This window comes from Pelobates fuscus, chromosome 13 (genome assembly GCF_036172605.1).
Source record: "Pelobates fuscus isolate aPelFus1 chromosome 13, aPelFus1.pri, whole genome shotgun sequence".
Classification (NCBI taxonomy): domain Eukaryota; kingdom Metazoa; phylum Chordata; class Amphibia; order Anura; family Pelobatidae; genus Pelobates; species Pelobates fuscus.
In genome coordinates, this window is record NC_086329.1 from 19,004,601 (window position 1) to 19,024,762 (window position 20,162).

Sequence of the window (20,162 nt, forward strand, 5' to 3'; positions counted from 1 at the left end):
ATAAGATTAGAATTCATGTTACTGCCAGAGGACTTTGAAAAAAAAACCCACTGAAATAAGTTTCCTATGTTCTAGCGCCATCTTGTGGATATTTTATGGTACTGTGCACTCAGTTTGTGAATCATTGAGTCATCACTCATTTTGAAGGAACAACACTCCATAGTCAAAAATAAATTAATGAAAAATTACTATTTAGTAGTTATAACCCCAATGAAAACATGCATTTATACAAATAAGTAATAATAAAAAAAGAAGACATGCATGTATTGGAGATATTTCTTAAAACAGTGTTCAAAAGCTGCAGATCTCTTATCTGCCGCCTTTGCAAGCCTCTGTGCGGCAGCCGTACAAGATTGTGTCTTTCCAATGCTTCTCAATGAGCTGTAGGAAGGCAGGCACTTGCTATCACTGCGTACCTGCCCCTTCTGTTAGCTCTGTGGAACTAACAGTGGTTGAAGAAAAATACCTAACTTCCTGATTGAACTATACATTTAATGATAAAGTGACAAATGTGACACGTTCCAGAAACATAAAGCACTTCTTCATGTGTGTGAAGCCGTCCTTTAAATATCTACTGCAGGGGTGGCCAAGTGTATATCCCTAGATGTAGCTTCAAAGGAAAAGATCTATACATTAATAAAGGAGCAAGCCATTTTAAATCTCTCTCAAACGCGAGAGAAAATTTGAGTCTCCCCCCTCCACTCCCCAGTAATGGAATCATTCAGATTATTAATTAAGTGAGCACAGTCAACCTTGTGTATTTTGCCAACTAAAAAGAGTCATGTAATATGACAGGAAGTTTTACACATTAAACATTAAAGAATATGGACCGTAGTGGTTTAGGACAGGGCTATTTCGGTGTATCCTCAATGTTTGAAAGAGGGAAGTGCTCATGCCATTGTACAGAACACTGGTGAGACCTCACTTAGAGTATTGTACGCAGTACTGGAGACCGTATCTCCAGAAGAATATTGATACCTTAGAGAGAGTTCAGAGAAGGGCTACTAAACTGGTTCATGGATTGCAGGATAAAACTTACCAGGAAAGGTTAAAGGATGTTAACATGTATAGCTTGGAGGAAAGACGAGACCGGGGGGGGGAGGGGGGGGGGATATGATAGAAACATTTAAATACATAAAGGGAATCAACACAATAAAGGAGGAGACTATATTTAATAGAAGAAAAACTACCACAACAAGAGGACATAGTCTTAAATTAGAGGGACAAAGGTTTAAAAATAATATCAGGAAGTATTACTTTACTGAGAGGGTAGTGGATGCATGGAATAGCCTTCCAGCTGAAGTGGTAGAGGTTAACACAGTAAAGAAGTTTAAGCATGCGTGGGATAGGCATAAGGCTATCCTAACTATAAGATAAGGCCAGGGTCTAATGAAAGTATTTAGAAAATTGGGCAGACTAGATGGGCTGAATGGTTCTTATCTGCCGTCACATTCTATGTTTCTATAGTTTCTGTAATAGCAATGAATTTATTGGAACAATGGAAACCCCTGTACATTGGGAATAGTGCAGTTAATGAATGTTAACGACTTTTGCCATATACCATGTAACACTGGATCCACACGTTTATGTTAAATATGTAATTTGTCTCTCTCTCAAAAAAGGCTAAAAAAACAAACAAACAGTGGTTTGTGGCCTTGATGGTCACAGAGTAAAAAAAACCTCACAGAAACCTATTTTTAAATGAAAAATACTCCAAGATTCTAAATTGTTTGCTTTGAAGTACTAGGTCAGGGGTAGGCAACCTTCGGCTCTACAGATGTTGTGGACTACATCTCCCTTGATGCTTTGCCAGCAATATGGCTGTAAAAGCATTATGGGAGATGTAGTCCAAAACATCTGTAGAGCCGAAGGTTGCCTACCCCTGTACTAGGTGATATAGCTTTAGTCCACACTGTGCGATCTGCTAAACAACACTTTGTCACAAAACAAGGTTTCTTTGATAAAGAGCTGGGACCAGGAAGCAGGAAAGCATCAGATCTGTGGAAATCACATTGTCCAGAGAAGGACATGAGTGGGGACAAACACACCGGGAGTGTGGGGTTGTTAGGGAATTGACACAAACATATATAATGGAAAATAAATAAATGTTTGGAAACCCGAGACCAGGAAAATAAAACTGAATAGTCTGAGGCGTCTGCTTCAAACTGTGAAATAACCTTATAATCAGATCCGATCTACAGGTCAAAGCAGACATTAGGGATTTGTAGAGAAGCTGGAACAGGAATGTGGGCGCTGGAATGAATGAAAGATCCTGGTGGTATATACAAGTCCCCTGGGTATAGCCACTTGATTAAATAAATACAATTGTATACACATATATACACACACACACAAAACCAGGTAGATAGCACTCATGAGTCTTGGAAACAATACAACTTAAATGGTTACTCCAACCCTCTGCCTGCAAGGGAGAATCACAGACATATTTTATGCACAGAATGGACTTTAGGCAACTTGGGCTTCCAATGGGCTGCCGATGTCACGTGTGCTGGGGGTGCAACTTGCCCCTTGACACAAAAGTGCTAATTAACCAGGGTATGCATCCAGGCTCGTATCACCATAACCACTCCAAAAAGCAAAAGTGGTTATGGTGGTTGGAGTAACCCTTTAACATTTATTCCAACTTAAAATGTCAATGTTTCAGTTTTCTGCTTGGAAAGCTTTCAACAAGACAACAACCTCCCAATCCTCGTCAGATCACACATCACACATCTATATTTAAAAAAAAAAATAAAGCCTCTGTCACCACCAGCTGGTAGATTAAACAAGCAAATACACTTCCACATTACCAAATGAACACATTCAGAGAACCTATTACATGGAATCAGTGCAATTGCATCCTTCATGGCTACTTACGACATATATACCGGCTCACTCCATCTCCAGTTTACAATGTGATACCAGGTAGCGGGGTCTAAAGCGAGTGTGCCCTGCAACAGAGTAACTCAGGTGTGCTCTTCACACCCAACTATTGAGGATGGATGGATGTCCTGAAAACTAGCCTAGTGCTAATTGTGTAGTTAGTCAAATTACACAGTGAGCCCCACTCTAATACTCAATATGGCACCCAGGAGATTATCATACCTAGAACACTGTAGTTAGTTTTAACAGGGGAAAGTGCCAATGCGGTGCAGCAAATTACAAACACTTGCGGGTCACTCCAAAATACCCCCAAAACATACAGTGAACAATTAAAACAGTGTTGGTGTAATAACATTATTAAAACATGCAATCCGCTGTTTATTACACCGCTCACACTCTGATAAGAGAAGTCAAAATCATATAATCAGGAGCATCAAGGTCGCACATGCTTTTTCTGCAAAAACACTTAGTCATAACACCACAATAGTGATAGAAATGCTATTACATTAACACTTTTTCTCAGTTATTCTGTTTTTGTCGTGTTTTACAGCCCTTGACTTTTACATTGCTCCTTTGAGTTAATGAAGTTCATAGATATAAAAATAATTTATGGGGAGCACTCCTGCCAGTTCATAGAAGTCTATAGGGTGCTCTGATTAGTTACATGAAGGTTTGATGGATTTTTAAACATATTTTTTTTTTTTTAACACTTGAATTGAATCCTTTTTTTTTTTAAAGAAACAGCCAGTGGGTCAGTGCGTACATATGTGTATTATTTTTTAGGAAACCTAGCTGTTTTCTATTAGAAGAGGTGGACAAGGGAATGGTGCTATGGTGCAAGTGATTTATTCAATTTCTCCTGAACAAAATTTACACTTCTTACATCGTGCTAAATAAATTAAAAATGAATAAGTAAATACAATTCAGGGTGCTGTTTAAATGTAAATTTTATCACAAATAAGTGCTGTTTCCATCAGCCATAAATATGTATTAGGAGTGCAAGCATGTGATGTCATGAGGGGACACGAAGGGAATTTCTTTTTGCAGCTATTTTCATTGTTGCCCTTCATTATATTAGCTTGTTGAGTTAAAGGGATCTAATCTAAAAAAAATGCATAAAAAAATTGCATTAAAGAAAAGAAGTTAAAATATTAGATCTCTCTATACAGGAAGTGTTTAGAAAGGCTGTGTAAGTCACATGCAGAGGGGTGTGGCTAGGGCTGCATGAACAAAGCTATTTAACTCCCAAATGGCAGAGAATTGAGCAGTGAGACTGCAGAGGCTAAAGTGATATGGTGACCCAGTGTGACTTGATAGACAATCCTATATTATCTCTGCATTCAACATACAATTTGTACATCATTAACAATGGTTACTCCAAGCGCCATGCCCATTGCAGTGATTTGGAGTCTCTCTGCACAGCATTTTAATGTGAAACACTGTACTGCGCATAGTGATTATAACCCCTTTGCTGCTCGAGATGTAACTCCAACCCCGACAATGTCACTAGCCAATCTGGAACAAGAGTTCTGTGTGGTTGATGTTCATTTTTTGCATATTGAGTTTTGTCATGCCTAGGGCAGCACAAAACCAGGATACACCACTGCTTGGCACTGTAAACAATGTAATTGTACTTTCATTTGGAGAGTGCACCAGCACAGAAAGGGTTACTCAAAACAAAAACACTGTATTTTGGTTACAGTGACCCTTTAAATTTTATTACTTCCTCGTCATAGAAGGTCATCACTGGCTGGAGATGGGGTTCTAGCTAAATCCAAAATATTGGAGGTAGAGTGGTGCTGGGGCCCCCTTGCACCTTAACATATGTAGACGTATGAAAATATTCACTAAATCAGAATTTGTGAATTATAAAGGAATTTCACATTTCGGGCCAGAATAGCCAAACTGCACAAATAGCTGAATTGGAATTTAAAAAAAAAAAAAAATTGGCAATATAGGTGTAAATCTGCACTTCCCTTGAAATTCTCCGGGAAGTCAGTGTTTAGAGAATATCCCTGGGTAGTAACAAGCAGTACAGATAGAATGTTACAGGGCAGGGAGATAGGGGTGTGTAAACAAAACACTGTAATCAATGGGAACATTTAACACTCACATGGGACAAATGACTAGGTGCATGTGTGGGTCTCCAAATAACATCCTCATAGAAAAATGTTACGAATGCTAGTAGCTCTGCCAATGCACGAAAACAAATCTTCACATGCAATTTGCTACCCTTGTCAAATATTTTCTTAAGAACTTAGTTTGCAACATAGTTATGGGCCACTGGTAAGGGGTTGATACATTTTTACCCATCAGCAGTGTGAGCGTTCAGTCATTCTTTGTAAATCTGTTTGGAAGTTGTGAGCAGGGATCTGTCCAGTAGACAGATTATACAAATTATACAAAGGACTTCAGAGCCAAGTAATTAAATGGTTAAGAGTTCTTCGAGTGGAGTAGTCCATCCTCTCGCCCGCAGCGTGGAAGTCAAGGGGTCTCTTGGTTTCTGTCACATTCCCCTGAGTGAGATATCAGATCCAAAAATAGTGCATAGGAGGGGCAGCGAGAAGCTGGACTCACATTGAACATGGCTGAAGCAGAAGGTCCTCCGGATTTACAGAAAGGCCCCAAAACCCAAACGTTGGGCCCCGCTAACTGACCAAGGGTGGAGGATTGTTTTTTAGAGAAGGTAAGGTATTTTACGTCTAATCCTTTTGTGTATATACGGATAGCAATCACATTGAAACAGTCAGATCTAATGCAATGTCTGGGGCGTTATCCTCAACAGACCCCAAACCTTAATCTATTCCTTCTCAGCTAATATTAATACACCATAGGGGTTTTATACACTGCACTCCTGCACAGAAGAAAGCGATTTTGGGTAAATAAACAATTGTTTAGAATTCAGTCAACAAAAAAATTAACTTGTCTGATTTGGGAAAAGAAAGGAAAAAAAACATTAAATAAAATAGAATTTGTATCTTGTTATATTTAATATTTATGGAACACAAACTATTAGGTTTGCACGATACGCTTTAAACACTTCTACACTTACAGAGTATTTGTACATAGAAACCCCCCATCTCTCCTAGCAGCTGAATTCTACTGTTTGGGCTCTAAAGCAGCAAACTCTCCCAACAGCTGAGATCATGCTAATGGCAGCTGTCCCCTTGTGTCATTCCCGCAGGGACATACACAAGCCGAGAGGACACTGCCCTGTCTAAGAACACTGGGGCTTTAATCTAAAGCAGAAAGGATGTAGCAGTCATTGTTTTAACATGCAAGCTCTCTTGACGGAATTTCTTGGTTTTATATAAACAATGTTTTCACGGTTCTCAAACAGTGACGTGATGCTCACTGGTGGTGTTCTGTTTTGTGTTGTACATTTCTATTGACCTTCTACAATGATACTTCTTCACATGCCTTCTATAACTTTGTTACGGATGTTACCTTTTTTTTGGAACAATGTCATTCTTTGTCTTTTTAACGCTCTGTCGTTGATTGCTGTAAATCCAATAAACATCGAATGACAATATGAATAAATAAATAAAAACTGCAAGCTCTTGGGTCCACGTTTCCTATACTATTGTTGGTTATAGATGACTGCCAAGCTGTGTATGGAGAAATATAGCTGCTCTGTCTATATGGATTGACAAGTCTGTTTGTGTAAGGGGCTTGTTTTCAGAAAAAACAAATTCACTGTCCTTCGGATCTCATTTTCTTTCAGTCCTAAATCCTTCCCTTGTTTTTTTTTTTGTTCCTGACCTTCTGCCTCTTTGTCATGTAATTTTTTTGCTGATTACTGCACTTTTAAAAATGTTTACCCTCTACCTCTGTCTATAGATACAGTTTAATTTTATTTTATTTTCTATTTATCAGAGAAGGCTTTTACTAACTGATCTAGGAATTGTGGAAAACAGACAAGGGGATGGTAAATATCAGACTAAAGTAGCCGAGCAGGGACCGTAGCAGAGTTGGGGAATGTTTAGAACCAATAATTGAATTGAAATTCTTGGTTCTAAACAGCTCTGGGTATAGAGAATAACCTGGATTGGTTTCTTGTCAGTGGCTTTTGTTAATGTAATTCTACTTGGTGCTAACATTGCTGGTTATTCCATGTTTATTGCAGGATATTTGTGAAGATATCTCTGACCACGTGGAGCAGATCCATGCTCTCCTGGACACAGAATTCTCCCTGAAACTCCTCTCGTACTCTGTCAATGTGATTGTCGACATCCACACTGTACAGCTTTTGTGGCACCAGCTCCGGGTGTCCGTGCTGGTACTGAGAGAACGGATTCTCCAGGGCCTGCAGGACAGTAACGGCAACTATACCCGTCAGACGGATATCCTGCAGGCTTTCACCAAAGAGGACCAGGAGGTAAGAGTCATCTTAGTGGGACAGCCTGGTAGGGTTATTCACAACAGTGAGAATTGTCAAGAATTCAAAGTGAAGACCAACGTAGCCAAGGAGGAAGCATTGCTGACTTGGATAATTTTTGGGGCTGTAAATGTGAAATTCAGAAGTTCCCAGCAATTCTCACTTTAGTCATTATAAAAAAAGAAAAATGTATATATATATATATCTAAAAATTAGATGTCATAGCTAGGAAATTAAAGGGACATAGTCACCAAAACAAGTTTAGCTTAAATAACCAGTTTTGGTGCATAAAACATTTTATTTTTTTCAATGTATCTATTAAATGGCAGAGAATTGAGCAGTGAGGCTGCAGGGGCATGATCTATACACCACAATGGTTTCATTAAGCTTTACGTTTTTTTGGGGACTATTGTGTCCCTTTAAAGATTGAGAGTGAGATCTAAAATGTTATATCTTTGGGCCATCCATACAACACTGCAAGTCTGTTTTAAGGTGAAATATTTACTACCCATTGTGTAGTGTGGTGTAGCAATAAATAGCAACTTGTAATTCAGCCTGAAAAACATCATTAAAATTCTCTCTTACCTGTCGGTTCTCTCGACTTGATCCAAAAGAAGGTAAAAACCTTACTTGAAGTGATTTGCAATCCTGCCTCTAAAACGGGAGATACAATTCTTTCTTGACTACAGAACAGCAATCAGAATTCCCACTACAAGAAAAAAGATAATAAAAATAATATATTTTAACATTACAATAACTATCTTTTAATTTGTTACAAATTAATCAAGCCTCCTCTTACGTGCTTTGACACGGTCTTATTTTTAAAGAACATTTTTGGTTGTTGTAGATGAAACCCCCTCTATGCTCAGTCTCAGTAGGTTTCTGTGGGGTTCTTGTACAGTTCTGTTCGTGAACAGGTCAGAAATCAAGATACATTAGGAATAAAACAATGGCAACTGTGTTGGTTCCCCCTTCTCCCCGCTCCCCACCACATTACAAACATGCAAAAGACAGTCAGCTCAGTGGACCTAATCAGTCATTATGCAATAAGTGATTATTTATGCTTGCTTTGTTACAATCAACTGCTCTTGTAGACAGGTAGCCCATCACCCTAGGTCCTACAAGAACCAAAAAAAAAATTGCAATTATGAAAGAAGAAGCTGTGTCACAGTGTCACTGTTGTAAGAGTTAGAATGAAAGAATTTAGCAGGTATCAAAGGGGGCAATTCACAGAGGAACTATTTATATTGGTATTGGAAAGGAACATGAGTTAAAAAGGCAACATGTTGAGTGCATGAGAACTGACTTGGCATATGATAATTTATTTTTCTCCCAGGACAGGCTAGATGCTCTGACGGAGGTTGATGGCTCAGGTCAGTTGACCATTCGATGCCCCTCAGATTACCTCTCACTAGACTGTGGAATCACAGCCTACGAATTATCAGACTACAGTCCTCGAGACGAGGAAGAGCCTCAGCCACTCTCTGCCAAGCCACTAGAAGCCTGGACCTACAACGCCATGCAGCAGGAATTCCCAGATCTTGTCAAAGGCCCAGGACTGCTTAGTGTTGTCTCGGAGAAAGAGCAGAAGCCGATGACTGTTGAACAAGAGAATGAGCACAGCAACCCTCAAATGGAAGAATCAGGGAAGCAGCCACTCAGGTCATTGCCTGTTTCTGAAAGTACCACCCCAAAAAGGCCACTGCAGGAGACCAGCGATCATGGAGGAGACTCCCCTACTCGCCCTTCTCTACCAAAGAGGGGACTATTTCTAAATGAAGACAATGACTGGGGGGAATCAGGCACTACAGGAACATCTCTGAAAATGATTTCACCATTGTCCACCTTACCTTCATATTCACCTGCACCTTATAACCACCTTAGTCTAAGCCTGACAACCCCACACTCTCCTGCTGCTCCATCAGCTCACAGAACCCAACCACAACCTGAAGAAGATGGTGCACAGGAGATGCAGGAAACTAAACAAAAAGACATTGAGGAGCCCCAGTGTCTAAATGGCAATGGGCCCCTGAGTGGATCCAGTCTATCCCCATGTAGCACACCAAAGGAGAGCCATATAGATATACAGGATCATAGAACACTGGATTCTCCACCTCAAGAGGTAGGATCTAACAGCTGGTATGGCTCTGATGAGTTCCTTGCACTTCCCTCACATCTACACGAAGCTGACCTCTTGGCCCTGCACCTTGGCAACCTTTCCCAGCTTGTGTCTCCTTCCCCAGAAGAGTCATTGCCAGCTCTTCGGGATGTGGAGGACTGGGAGATCAGCTCAGGGTCAGAAATTGGGCCTAGTTCCCCTCGCTGCTTCTCTCCTAGCACCCCCAGTGACTTGCCCTTGCATTCAAAAGAAAGTGGACAATCAACACCATGTCCAATGGGGCAAGGGAGCAGTATACGCCAGAACCGAGCGGCTCTCATACAGAGACTCATGTGGGATATACAGCGCCAAGACAATGACAGACATGTATGGGACAGAATCCAGGTGAGACAAAATACCAAACAATTTTATGGTAAACATTAAATGTGTCTAAATATTGTTGCATATCGCTGAAGGAAAACAATCACCAAAAATAATTAAAAAACAAAAACATCTTAACTCTGCATAAATTATTGTAGAGTGCGCGTGTTCTCTCCTTTTAGACACCAGATATAAAATTATAGGCGACTGTTTTCCTTTAAGTACAATGTATAGTTCACATAGCCTACACTTGCATTAGGCTCCCCCATAGGAAAGCATTGTATCAATTCTTTCCTATGGGGATTTAGCAGACGCAGGATGTCCTCATGCACAGCGTGAGGACATCCAGCATCAGTTAGGTGACTTTTGGTGGCCTAACCACCCGGAAGTCCCTCTGGTAGACTAAAGGTGGAGTTAACTCATCAAGGTAATTATTGCAGTTTCTGAGAAACTGCAATAATTACACATGCAGAGTTAAGAGGACTGGGACACTGCACCCAGACCACTTCAATCAGCTGCAGTGGTCTGGGTTGCTATAGTGTCCCTTTAAGCACACACTCTGACAGACCCACATACATTTACTGACAGACACACACTGGCTGATACACACACACACACACACTCAATGACAAACACAAACTCACTGATTTGACACACATTCACTGACACACAAACACTGACAGACACACTGATAGTCACACACACACACACAATGACAAACAGACTCTCACTGATTTGACAAACACACACACATATATATATATACACATACACACACACACACACACATAAACACTCACAAAATAGTACAATTATTATAAATTAAAATGTTCCACCCAGCCTCCCTACCTGGAGAGCTTGCATGGGTCTGTTCCTGTTCCTCTGCTCCCTGGCGCCTTGCAGGCCGTCTACTGATGCTGGGAGCCGGAATATGATGTCATATTCTGGCTCCCGCAGCATCAGCAAATGGTGCGCGAGGGAGCAGGGAGATCAGAGCTCCTTCGGCGCCTCTGATTCGAACACAGGCGCACGCCTCCCAGCAGCCCCACTATGATGATCATAGCCCTACTGGACTCCAGGGACAGGGGGAACACCATGAAGCCAGAGTGGGTGTTTGAGTTAGTGCCGCCCAAGGCAAATGCCTAGTTTGCCTTGGGCTAAATACGCCAGTGGCCAGAAAAACAAACCTGTTTTCCTGGCACTGCAGAATCCTGGAGTGCCCCCCTCCCTCCTGTCCCCCACCCTACGTCACTGAAGGGGTTAAAACCCCTTCAGACACTTACCTGAATCTAGCTCTGCCCACGCTGTAAGTGACAGAAGGGGGCACATCTGAGGGGGGCACTATAGGGAGCTATAGTGCCAGGAAAACAACTTTTACTCCTCCTCTCCCCTTCCCCCTCTATTGGTTACTTCTCACTTCTGCACGTCTGTGTGTAACACTTGTTCGATCTTATTATTTGATAAGACAATCAATGTACAATGGCAACAAAGTCAGTACCACGACAGGATGCAGAATAATAAAAACATAATATAGATTATATACACCGTGCCATGGTCTTAGTGAGAATTCTAAACACATCCCATGAAAACTAGAAATGGAGCATTATTAGCAGTATGGAAATCACACTCGGATTTAGCATATCAGCAAGTTATTGACCGGAGAAACGCTGTATAAACTTTAAGATTGGGTTAAAAAACATTTTCAGTAATGTGCTACGTTCAGGTGAGGAATAAAGTGCTCAGGATAGATGTCCATAATTAAATAAAGGAGTGCTGGTGTATTCGGCCAGCTCCTCGATTGACCCTTGCCGGTTCAATGGGGATAGCTGATGTTCAGTAAGCAAACCAGAAGAAAATAACTTTGTATAGAAGCAATGATGATTGTGGGTCATTTATCCACAAGAAAGAGTCACACTCAGACCTCAATGTAATGCAATGACTGCTAGTTGGAACCAAGAAAGCTGATTAAATTGCACTTTGCCCAATTTAGAGTATGTGTTGGTAAGAGTCACATTTTGGCCCACTAGGTTATACAGTTTACATTTGTAATCTACAGATCACAATCTAAATCTAAACGGATGGAGAGATCAGAAACCTGTTCAGCATAATAGACAACAATTTTAATGACGCTGTGTTTGAACACAGTAATGTTGCTGCAAGTTATACAATCTCAGTATCATCTTTGATACAAAAAAATATGAGCCTTTCGTGAGATAAGTACATGTACAGTACTTGTGTTTGGAGAGACAGGAATAGTTTATACCAGGATTCCGCAGGGCGAAACATTTTGGGTCTTTTGATTTGGTTTGAATTTCCAAAAGTTTGAATGTCCCTTTAACTCGAATCTAGTGAAATCAATGTTGGAAAAATATATAAACGGTTACCTGCTAAATGTTTAGCAGGCACAGATTTGTTCTAAAATCAGAGCTCTTTTGATGCGATTCCCCCGATGTTCACATGAGTTTATTTACCATGTAAATAAGCGTGACCCCCAGAGTGAGGGCGTTTAGTGCCCGGGCAGGTGTACGGTTTATATGGCATCCATCAGCAGATGCCTGGGGCACACCATTAGGCGATGGCAACATCCACACACAGACTTGCTACAGATGGGCATTTATACGTCCCTCCGCTGCACTGCTCATTGCTGGCAATGCTGTACGCTTTTATTCAGGTACAGGAATTAGGACATCTTTCATAAATCTTGTATTTTCTATATTAGATGCCATTCCTGTTTCTTCCAGTTTTTATTTTTGCGTCACAGTCCTGTTTTTTTGTCTTTTGTTTTGGTTGCTTTTCCATCACAAATTGATTTAAATGCTCTCTGTGTGCAGTTAGGTTTGGTCAGTGCCAATATGCTGGGCGACACTGGCCAGTTAGGACGTCTGCATACTGTTGTGTATGTTACGAGAATGAATTTTGCCTGGCCGGGTTTGCATTTGATGTTGGCAGCTTTCCATTACGCCTGCTCCGGGAGCTATAGCGGGCAGCTGTTGTAACATGGTCCATAGATTAAGTTACATCGAGCCATGACACACAAACAGACTCCGATATAATAACATTTATGATTCACGCAAATAACTAAACTAACAGCTCTTAAAGGTACTGGCAAGCGGAGCACACTGCAACCTCAATTCATTCTGTTATATATTTCAATTAAATCTAGCATGTAGTTACATTATTGGAGTATACTTTACAGTTTCCCTTTACATTAAAAACAAACAAACAAAAAAACTATTTTCACGGCTGTTTTCTTGCACCATGATGATTTTTTTTTAAATTTAACTCAAAGTTGACAAAACCATGTAATATTCATAAGCCTGGAGATATTAAAGGAAAACTTAAAGCACCATAACCACTACAACTTGGTGCCTGGAGTGCCACTTCACTGTCCCATGGCAAGATGTAGACACCTTTTAGCACAGTTTGGCAACTTACCTGGGTCCCACCAGGTGGGTAGTAAAATTTCCGGCTGTCTTCTTCCTGTCTTGACCACCTTTGTATTAAAGGTTTGATCATGGCTCTGGCTGTGCGTTGTATAAGCTCTGTTTCAGGGCGCCATAGGGGGTTCACCCTCAGCCCGCGAGTTAGTCGCGTTGCTGTCAGCCATTTTGTTGGGGCCGCGTGGTAGCCATTAACTGTCGGCGTTGGGTCGGCGTGCCGCCAAGATGTTTGCTTGCCTGGTGTGGACCGGGATAACCCTCGCCGGTCCAAAGGGGGGCAGGGGGTAAACGGAGCTGGGAGGGTTCCAGCTGCATTCCGGTTCTCATTAGCCGGGGCAAAAAGCGAGGCAGCAGCCTCCCCCCCCCCCCCGCTCCCGGGTAGGCATCAGTCCACCAGCCGCAGAGTATGTCACCAGGACCCAGAACTACCCGATATCAGGTGCTCTAGCTGCACAGGGACACTCCAGGACCATATACCACGAACTTCCAGGGTGTTCCAAACTGAGTAAAGTGGGTTTTTCCCCCAATATTAGCTGGATTCCTCAGGAGCCATGGTGACTTGCAGCCTGCTAGCATGGCCGCCCGGCCCGCCCCCCCCCCCCCCCCGACTTGTTATTTTAAAGCTGCTTTCAAGTAGTTTGGCATAATTAAAGGGAATTAAAGGGACACTTTAGTCACCAGAACAACTACAGCTTACTGCAGTTATTCTGGTGAGCATAGTCAGTCCCTGCATGCTTTTCTAAGTAAGCACGTTTACATTGCTGCCTTGTAACACCGCCAGTTGTAGTCACTCAGAAGGCCACTAGAGGTGCTTCCACTGTGCAGCACTGGCGTTCAGCGTCTCCACAATCTGCAAGGAGGAGCTGAATGTTCCCCATAGAGATGCATTGATTAAATATCTCTATGAGGAGATGCTGATTGGCGCAATAGCCTCCCAACGCTTTCCTGTGAGAAAGCATTGGATTGGCTGAGATCATCAAGATTAAAGATCGTAGTAATGGAGGTGGAGCCAGCAGTGAGAGTGGTACGGCGTGGGAGAAAAGGTAAGTAGAAATGACTTATTAGCGCAATTGGAGCAGGGCTGTGGACCTAAACAGCCACACCGGGAACATAGTGTCAGGAGTACGTGTTTGTATTCCTGACAGTATAATGTTCCTTTAAGGAACGTTTTCAGTGTGTGTAGTTTGTTGTATGTTGCCACAAGCAACAGAAGGAAAGTGTCATTGCGTTTTTCTGCCAAATCGTTTGGTGTCTTAAAGCCCCTAGTGGTTAAAAGACTCAATTGCAGTCTACACAAAATAAGAAACACTAGGCAATTCCTATCACTCTAGACCAGGGGTAGGCAACCTACGGCACTAGTGCCATGCACGGCACTCGAGGTGTCTTTGCACGGCACTCAAGGCTGCTAGAGCCAAACAGGCTCTGTCCTATCAGGAGTCTCAGTTAAACTTCAGATATCTGCTAATACGAAAAGGTGGTGAAGGACAATCCTCAATTTATGCATTGCAGCACATAGAGTAAGTGATCTCAGATCACTTCCTCCCGGCACTTGTGAATGGGAATCAACACTGTAGCTGAGCAGCCTGCAGCTGCTGTTGCAGCTCCTATACTTGAGCTATACCTGGCCGGCCTGGTCCCCACTGGAACCCACCCACACTGCTATATATACACAGAAATGCAGAATAACCCTGCCCTCATACAAATAATACGAACAGCCCCCACACAAACATACACACAATCCCCACAAACGCAACACCACTAACAATCCACATACATGCACACAACCCCGCATGCAGCCTCTCACATGCAATACCCCAAACAGCCCCACACATACACACACTACCAAACACACAATGTGACATATCCACCCACACACAATTCCACAAGCAGCCCTCATACACAGCCCACACTCATAGGTATCATACACAATACCACAAACTACTAATGAACATATACAATATAATACAACGCTCACAAATACAACGCTACTAGGCAATTACAGTAAAAATAACACAAGCAGCATACACACCTCAATTAAAAAAATAGGATCGGCACGCTACGGGACACCACAATCCTATAACGGCACAGTGCTGCTAAAAGGTTGCCTACCCCTGCTCTAGACATCTCAAACTCTGGACATCTAGATGTTGCTGAACTCCTATTATTCTCTGGCCTTCTATTGCGTTCAAAGAATTCTGGGAGTCGTAGGCCATTAACATCTGGAGGACAGATATTAAGATTCCTGCTGTACACCCAAAATAATAATAATCAGATAAGCACCCATCCTTACTGGAATAGGAAGCAAGGTTCATTATTGCAGGAAGTGGCTGAAGAGGTAGTTTTGTTGTTAATTTTTTTTTTTTTTTAATTTCTTTATTTTTGTTTCAGCATCCGTAACGGCAGTAAAAAACAGCATGCGGCCCACGCAGGGGCCTTTAATAGAGATGTTATACAGTGTTGTAACAGAGTGTGCATGGTGATGTCATATACATATATGAAGTAATGTGCCGTTCGGCGCAGATTTTCTGTTATCCGGGCGTTGGAAGCCCAAGTATCGAACTTATACATACACAAAAACATGAATAATAACATGGTCATGGAAATTCAGTACTTCATTTCACAGCATGTGTACTAGTTAACATTATATGGGTCTGGGATTCTGTTGGTGGGCGAGGAGTTTCTCCGCCCACTAGGTGGTTCTCGTTACTGTAACACAGTCACCTCTCGCCGTCTACGTCTATGCGTCCTGTTCTACCCAGTCGAGGCTGCTTTGCTAGTCTGGCATGTCTACCAAGCTGAGGTACTGAGTGATCGTTCTAGTAGGGAGTGGGGTAGGGTAGGGTGTGGGTTACTGGTTGAGGGGGGGGGGGTTAGTTACAGGAGGTGGAGGTATTATGCTCGTCGGGGCGCCCGGCAGGCACAAGCACGCCGAGCCGCAGCTCGCAATTTTTAGTTGTTCTGGAATTATTAGTTAGTGTAAATTTCCCATGGTTGCCAGATTTTTTGGAATGAGTTTTCCGTATTTCTTATTTGGGCAGTTAGTTTGTCCATCAAATATGTATCTTTGATTTTGACTATCACGTCATTGTCAGTGGGGACCGTGGGTTTTAGCCACGTTTGAGCTAGTGCCCTTCTGGCGGCCAGTGTAAGTTTGTTCAGTAGTTGTTGTTCTTTCTTAAAAAGGCAGTCAGTTGGTCTGGATAGGAGGATCGCCCAGGGATCTAGGTCTATGTGTCGTGTGAGGACCTCTTGGAGCAGTGATTGGATTCTTTTCCAAAATTGAGTTACCTCAGGGCATTCCCACCACATGTGGATAAAGGTACCCTTGCCGCCGCATCCCTTCCAACATGTGTCTGTCGTTGTTTTCCCCATCTTATAGAGCTGAGCAGGTGTGGTGTACCACCTCATGAGCATCTTATATGCTTGCTCCTGATGTAGCACACATATCGATGTTTTTGCTGTCGCTTCCCATATGTCTACCCAATCCTCTCCTTCTATTGCTCCCCCTAAGTCTGTTTCCCACTGGCGTATGTAATTTGGGTCTGTGGCTCCCCTTTCTGGGGCACTGAGCTGAGCATAAATTGTTGTAATCATCCCTTTTTGGATTGTTTCGGCGTCGCACAACCGTTCATAGAATGTCATAGGGGTCTGGGCTGCTTTCTTTATGTTCGGGTGTTTGGCAAAGTCTCGCAACTGCATGTATCGGAAGACGTCCTTGGTCATTAGGGGTGCAGTGGTTTGTAGGGTTTCGAAGGTTTTGAAGGAGTCCCCTGTGTACATGTGCTTATATCTTTGCATTCCTGTGCTTTCTATCCCCCTGAAGTCTCGTGCGCTCAGCCCGGGCTCAAATGCTTCGTTCCGTAGGTACGGAGTCAGCGGTGAGGGTGTATGTTTCAGGGCGAATTTGGTGGCTGTCAAGTCCCAAATCCTAATGGAATTAAGGATCGCTGGGCAAGATGTATGCAATGGTGGTCGGTCTTGTTTAGGCACCCATATCCAAACTTGAGGGAGGTCAGTGTGCATTAGTTTTGTCTCGAGGTCTACCCATCTATGTGCGCCCTCCGGTGTATGCCATGCTATTATCTGGGCCAGTTGGGCTGCGAGGTAATAATGATAGAGGTTCGGGAGTCCCAGCCCGCCTCTCGTTTTAGGTCGGTACAAAGTCTGTCGAGCTATCCTGTGTCTTTTTTGTGCCCAGATGAAGTTGTCTATGTGTGTTTGTAGTGTTTGCAGGGTTTGCTTAGTAACTTTAGTTGGAAGGGCTTGAAATAGGAACAATATCCGTGGAAGCAGAGTCATTTTGACTGCGTGCATCCTACCAATCCACGATATGGGCCTCTCATGCCATTTTTCTAGGTCCCTGCATAGCGCCTGGATGGTGGGTGTGTAATTGGCGCTGTACAGCCTCTCCGGGTCTGCCGTAAGTTTTACCCCAAGGTATTTGATATCTGATCGTGTGAGTTTGAGGGGGTAGGTGTTTTTTATGTTGTCTATCCCTACTCTGTCCATTTCTAATGGCATGGCTACCGTTTTGTCCAAATTGATTTTGTAGCCTGAGACGCGTCCATATTCTTCCAGTATTGTCACCAGTCGGGGCAGCGATTGAGTAGGTTTGGTTAATGTGACCAGGACGTCATCCGCATATGCGGAGACTTTGAACTCTTCGCCTCCTACCTGTATACCTGAGATGTTCTCGTCCTCTCTTATCCTCTGCAGGAGAGGCTCCAACGAGAGGACAAAGAGTAGGGGGGAGAGGGGGCAGCCCTGTCTTGTGCCGTTGGTTGGCGTGAACGGGGTCAGGGTCGCACCAGGTACTTTGGTCTGCGCCCTCGGTTGGGTATATAGGGCTTTGATTCCCCTTATAAAGGCTTCTGGCATCTGCAGTCGTTCGAGTAGTGTGAATAGGTAGTGCCATTGCACTCTATCGAACGCCTTCTCCGCGTCCAGGGAAAGGATCAGAGAAGGCGTTCGAGACCTCACCGCCCACCATATGATGTCTGCCCCCCTCCTAGTGTTTTCATACAGTTGCCTTGTTGGTACAAAACCGACCTGGTCCGGGTGGACCAGCGTGCCCAGGAGTTGGTTAAGTCTTTTAGCTAATATTTTCGCAAATATCTTTACGTCAAAGTTAATCAGGGAAATGGGTCTGTAGTTGGCGGGTTCAGTTGGGTCTCTCCCTGGTTTAGGTATGAGTGCTATGTCTGCAGTGAGCATATCTGAGTTAGGGTACCCACCCTCCATCCACTCCGCGTACATTTTCACGAGGCTGGGCGTCAGTACGTCCCTAAAGACTTTATAGTAGGAGCCGTCATAGCCGTCCGGTCCCGGGGCTTTGTTGCCTTTAAGATCTGTAATTGCCTTATTGATTTCCTCTTCATCTATTGGTTTCCCTAAGGTGTTCAGAGCTTCCGGGGTCAGTCTTGGCATGTTTGTCTTTGCTAAATAGTCTGCTACTTCTAGTGTGTGGTCCTTATTGTCACTATTGAGTGTTGGGGAATGGTTGTAGATGTGTGCGAAGAATTCTGTGAATATCTGGTTGATCTCCGTTGGGTGTTGGGTTATTTGGCCCTGTTTATCTTTAATGGCCGAAATAGTATGGTAGTTGGGTTTGGGATTCAGTGCCCTAGCTAGCAAGGTGTCCATCTTATTGGAGCGTTCGTAATAGAAGCGTTTTTTACGGACTAAGTCTTTCCCTAAATCCTCTACTGCTATTGATCTAATTTTATGACGGAGTTCCCGGAGGTCTTGTAGCCCCTGAGATGTAGGGTCGTGTTTGTGTTTGGCTTCTGCCCCTCTTAGCGCCTTTTGGAGCCCGAAGAGGGTTTCAGCTCTCTGTTTCTTACGGCGGGTAGCGATTTTTATGAGGGTACCTCTCAGTACCGCCTTGTGTGCGGCCCACACCGTGGATTGGGTTAGTTCTGGGTGTTCGTTTTCTTCAAAATATGTCAGGATTTCGTCTCGGAGGATTGTCTCTGTCTCTGGGTCTTTTAATAGTGTGCTGTTAAGTCGCCATTTCCAGGGTGGTTTAGGTCCTGGGATCCTGAGGGTCAGCTCTATGTCGGCATGGTCCGACCATGTGATAAGGTTAATGCGTGCAGTCTGCACCCAAGGGATCCCTGTTTGGTTCACCAGGAACATGTCAATGCGAGAATATGTGGAGTGTGCAGGCGAGAAGAACGTGTAGTCTTTTACACCCGGATTCCGCAACCTCCAGGGGTCAAATAGTGTTGTCTGCTGTATGAATTGTGATAAGAGTTTGTCCTGTCCCCTCGTGCTTTGCGCCCTCTGTCCGCCGGTAGGGGTGCTACGGTCAACCGTAGGGCAGTGAGTAGCATTCATGTCGCCCCCTAGGATTATGATACCATGCGATAGGGTCTGAATTAGTGCGTGTATTTGGTCCCAGAAGCCTGGGTCTGGCTGGTTAGGTGCGTATATATTAATGAGGTGGTATGTGGTAGCATGTATCGTCCCTGAGACGATGACATATCTTCCTGATGTGTCTGCGCCTGTCGACTGTACTGTGAAGGGACAATTTTTATGTAGTAGGATTTCTACCCCGTTTTTTTTGACTAGGGCCCTGGAGGAATACACCCTGGTGTATATGTGGTCCTTCAACTGGATCCGGGCTGAGCGCAGGAGGTGTGTTTCTTGTACGAAAGCTATGTCTGTTTTTTGTCGTTTCAATTCCCTCATTAGCAAGCGTCTTTTGGTCGAAGTGTTTAACCCGTTTACGTTTAGGGAGGTGAATTTTAGCGTCGTCATGTTGCGAACCCTTGCAGTTACTGTGTGTCGCGAGTGCTGCAAGACTATGCTCCGCCCGCCGAGCGCCCCTCCGAGTCCTGCTGTTCCCTGGGTATTACCCTTTGGGTCCACAAGTCTCGGGCCCGGTGCTGGTTCGGGCCGGAATGGGGGGTGGGGGGGGTGGGAGGGTGAGAGGATGGGGGGGGGAAGTAGGGGAGGGTAGCTTTAGGGGTGGGGAGGT

The 20,162-nt window shown here is 43.5% G+C and overlaps 1 protein-coding gene across 1 annotated transcript in view; it reads left to right on the forward strand.

Annotated features, from left to right (window-relative positions):
• The window catches only part of AKAP6 (A-kinase anchoring protein 6), a 133,167-nt gene that overhangs the window by 40,244 nt on the left and 72,761 nt on the right, over positions 1-20,162 (forward strand). Inside the window, exons 3-4 of the mRNA XM_063439612.1 lie at positions 7,010-7,261; positions 8,598-9,764. Coding sequence (XP_063295682.1) covers positions 7,010-7,261; positions 8,598-9,764 — 1,419 coding nt within the window. The remainder of the gene's footprint in view (positions 1-7,009; positions 7,262-8,597; positions 9,765-20,162) is intronic.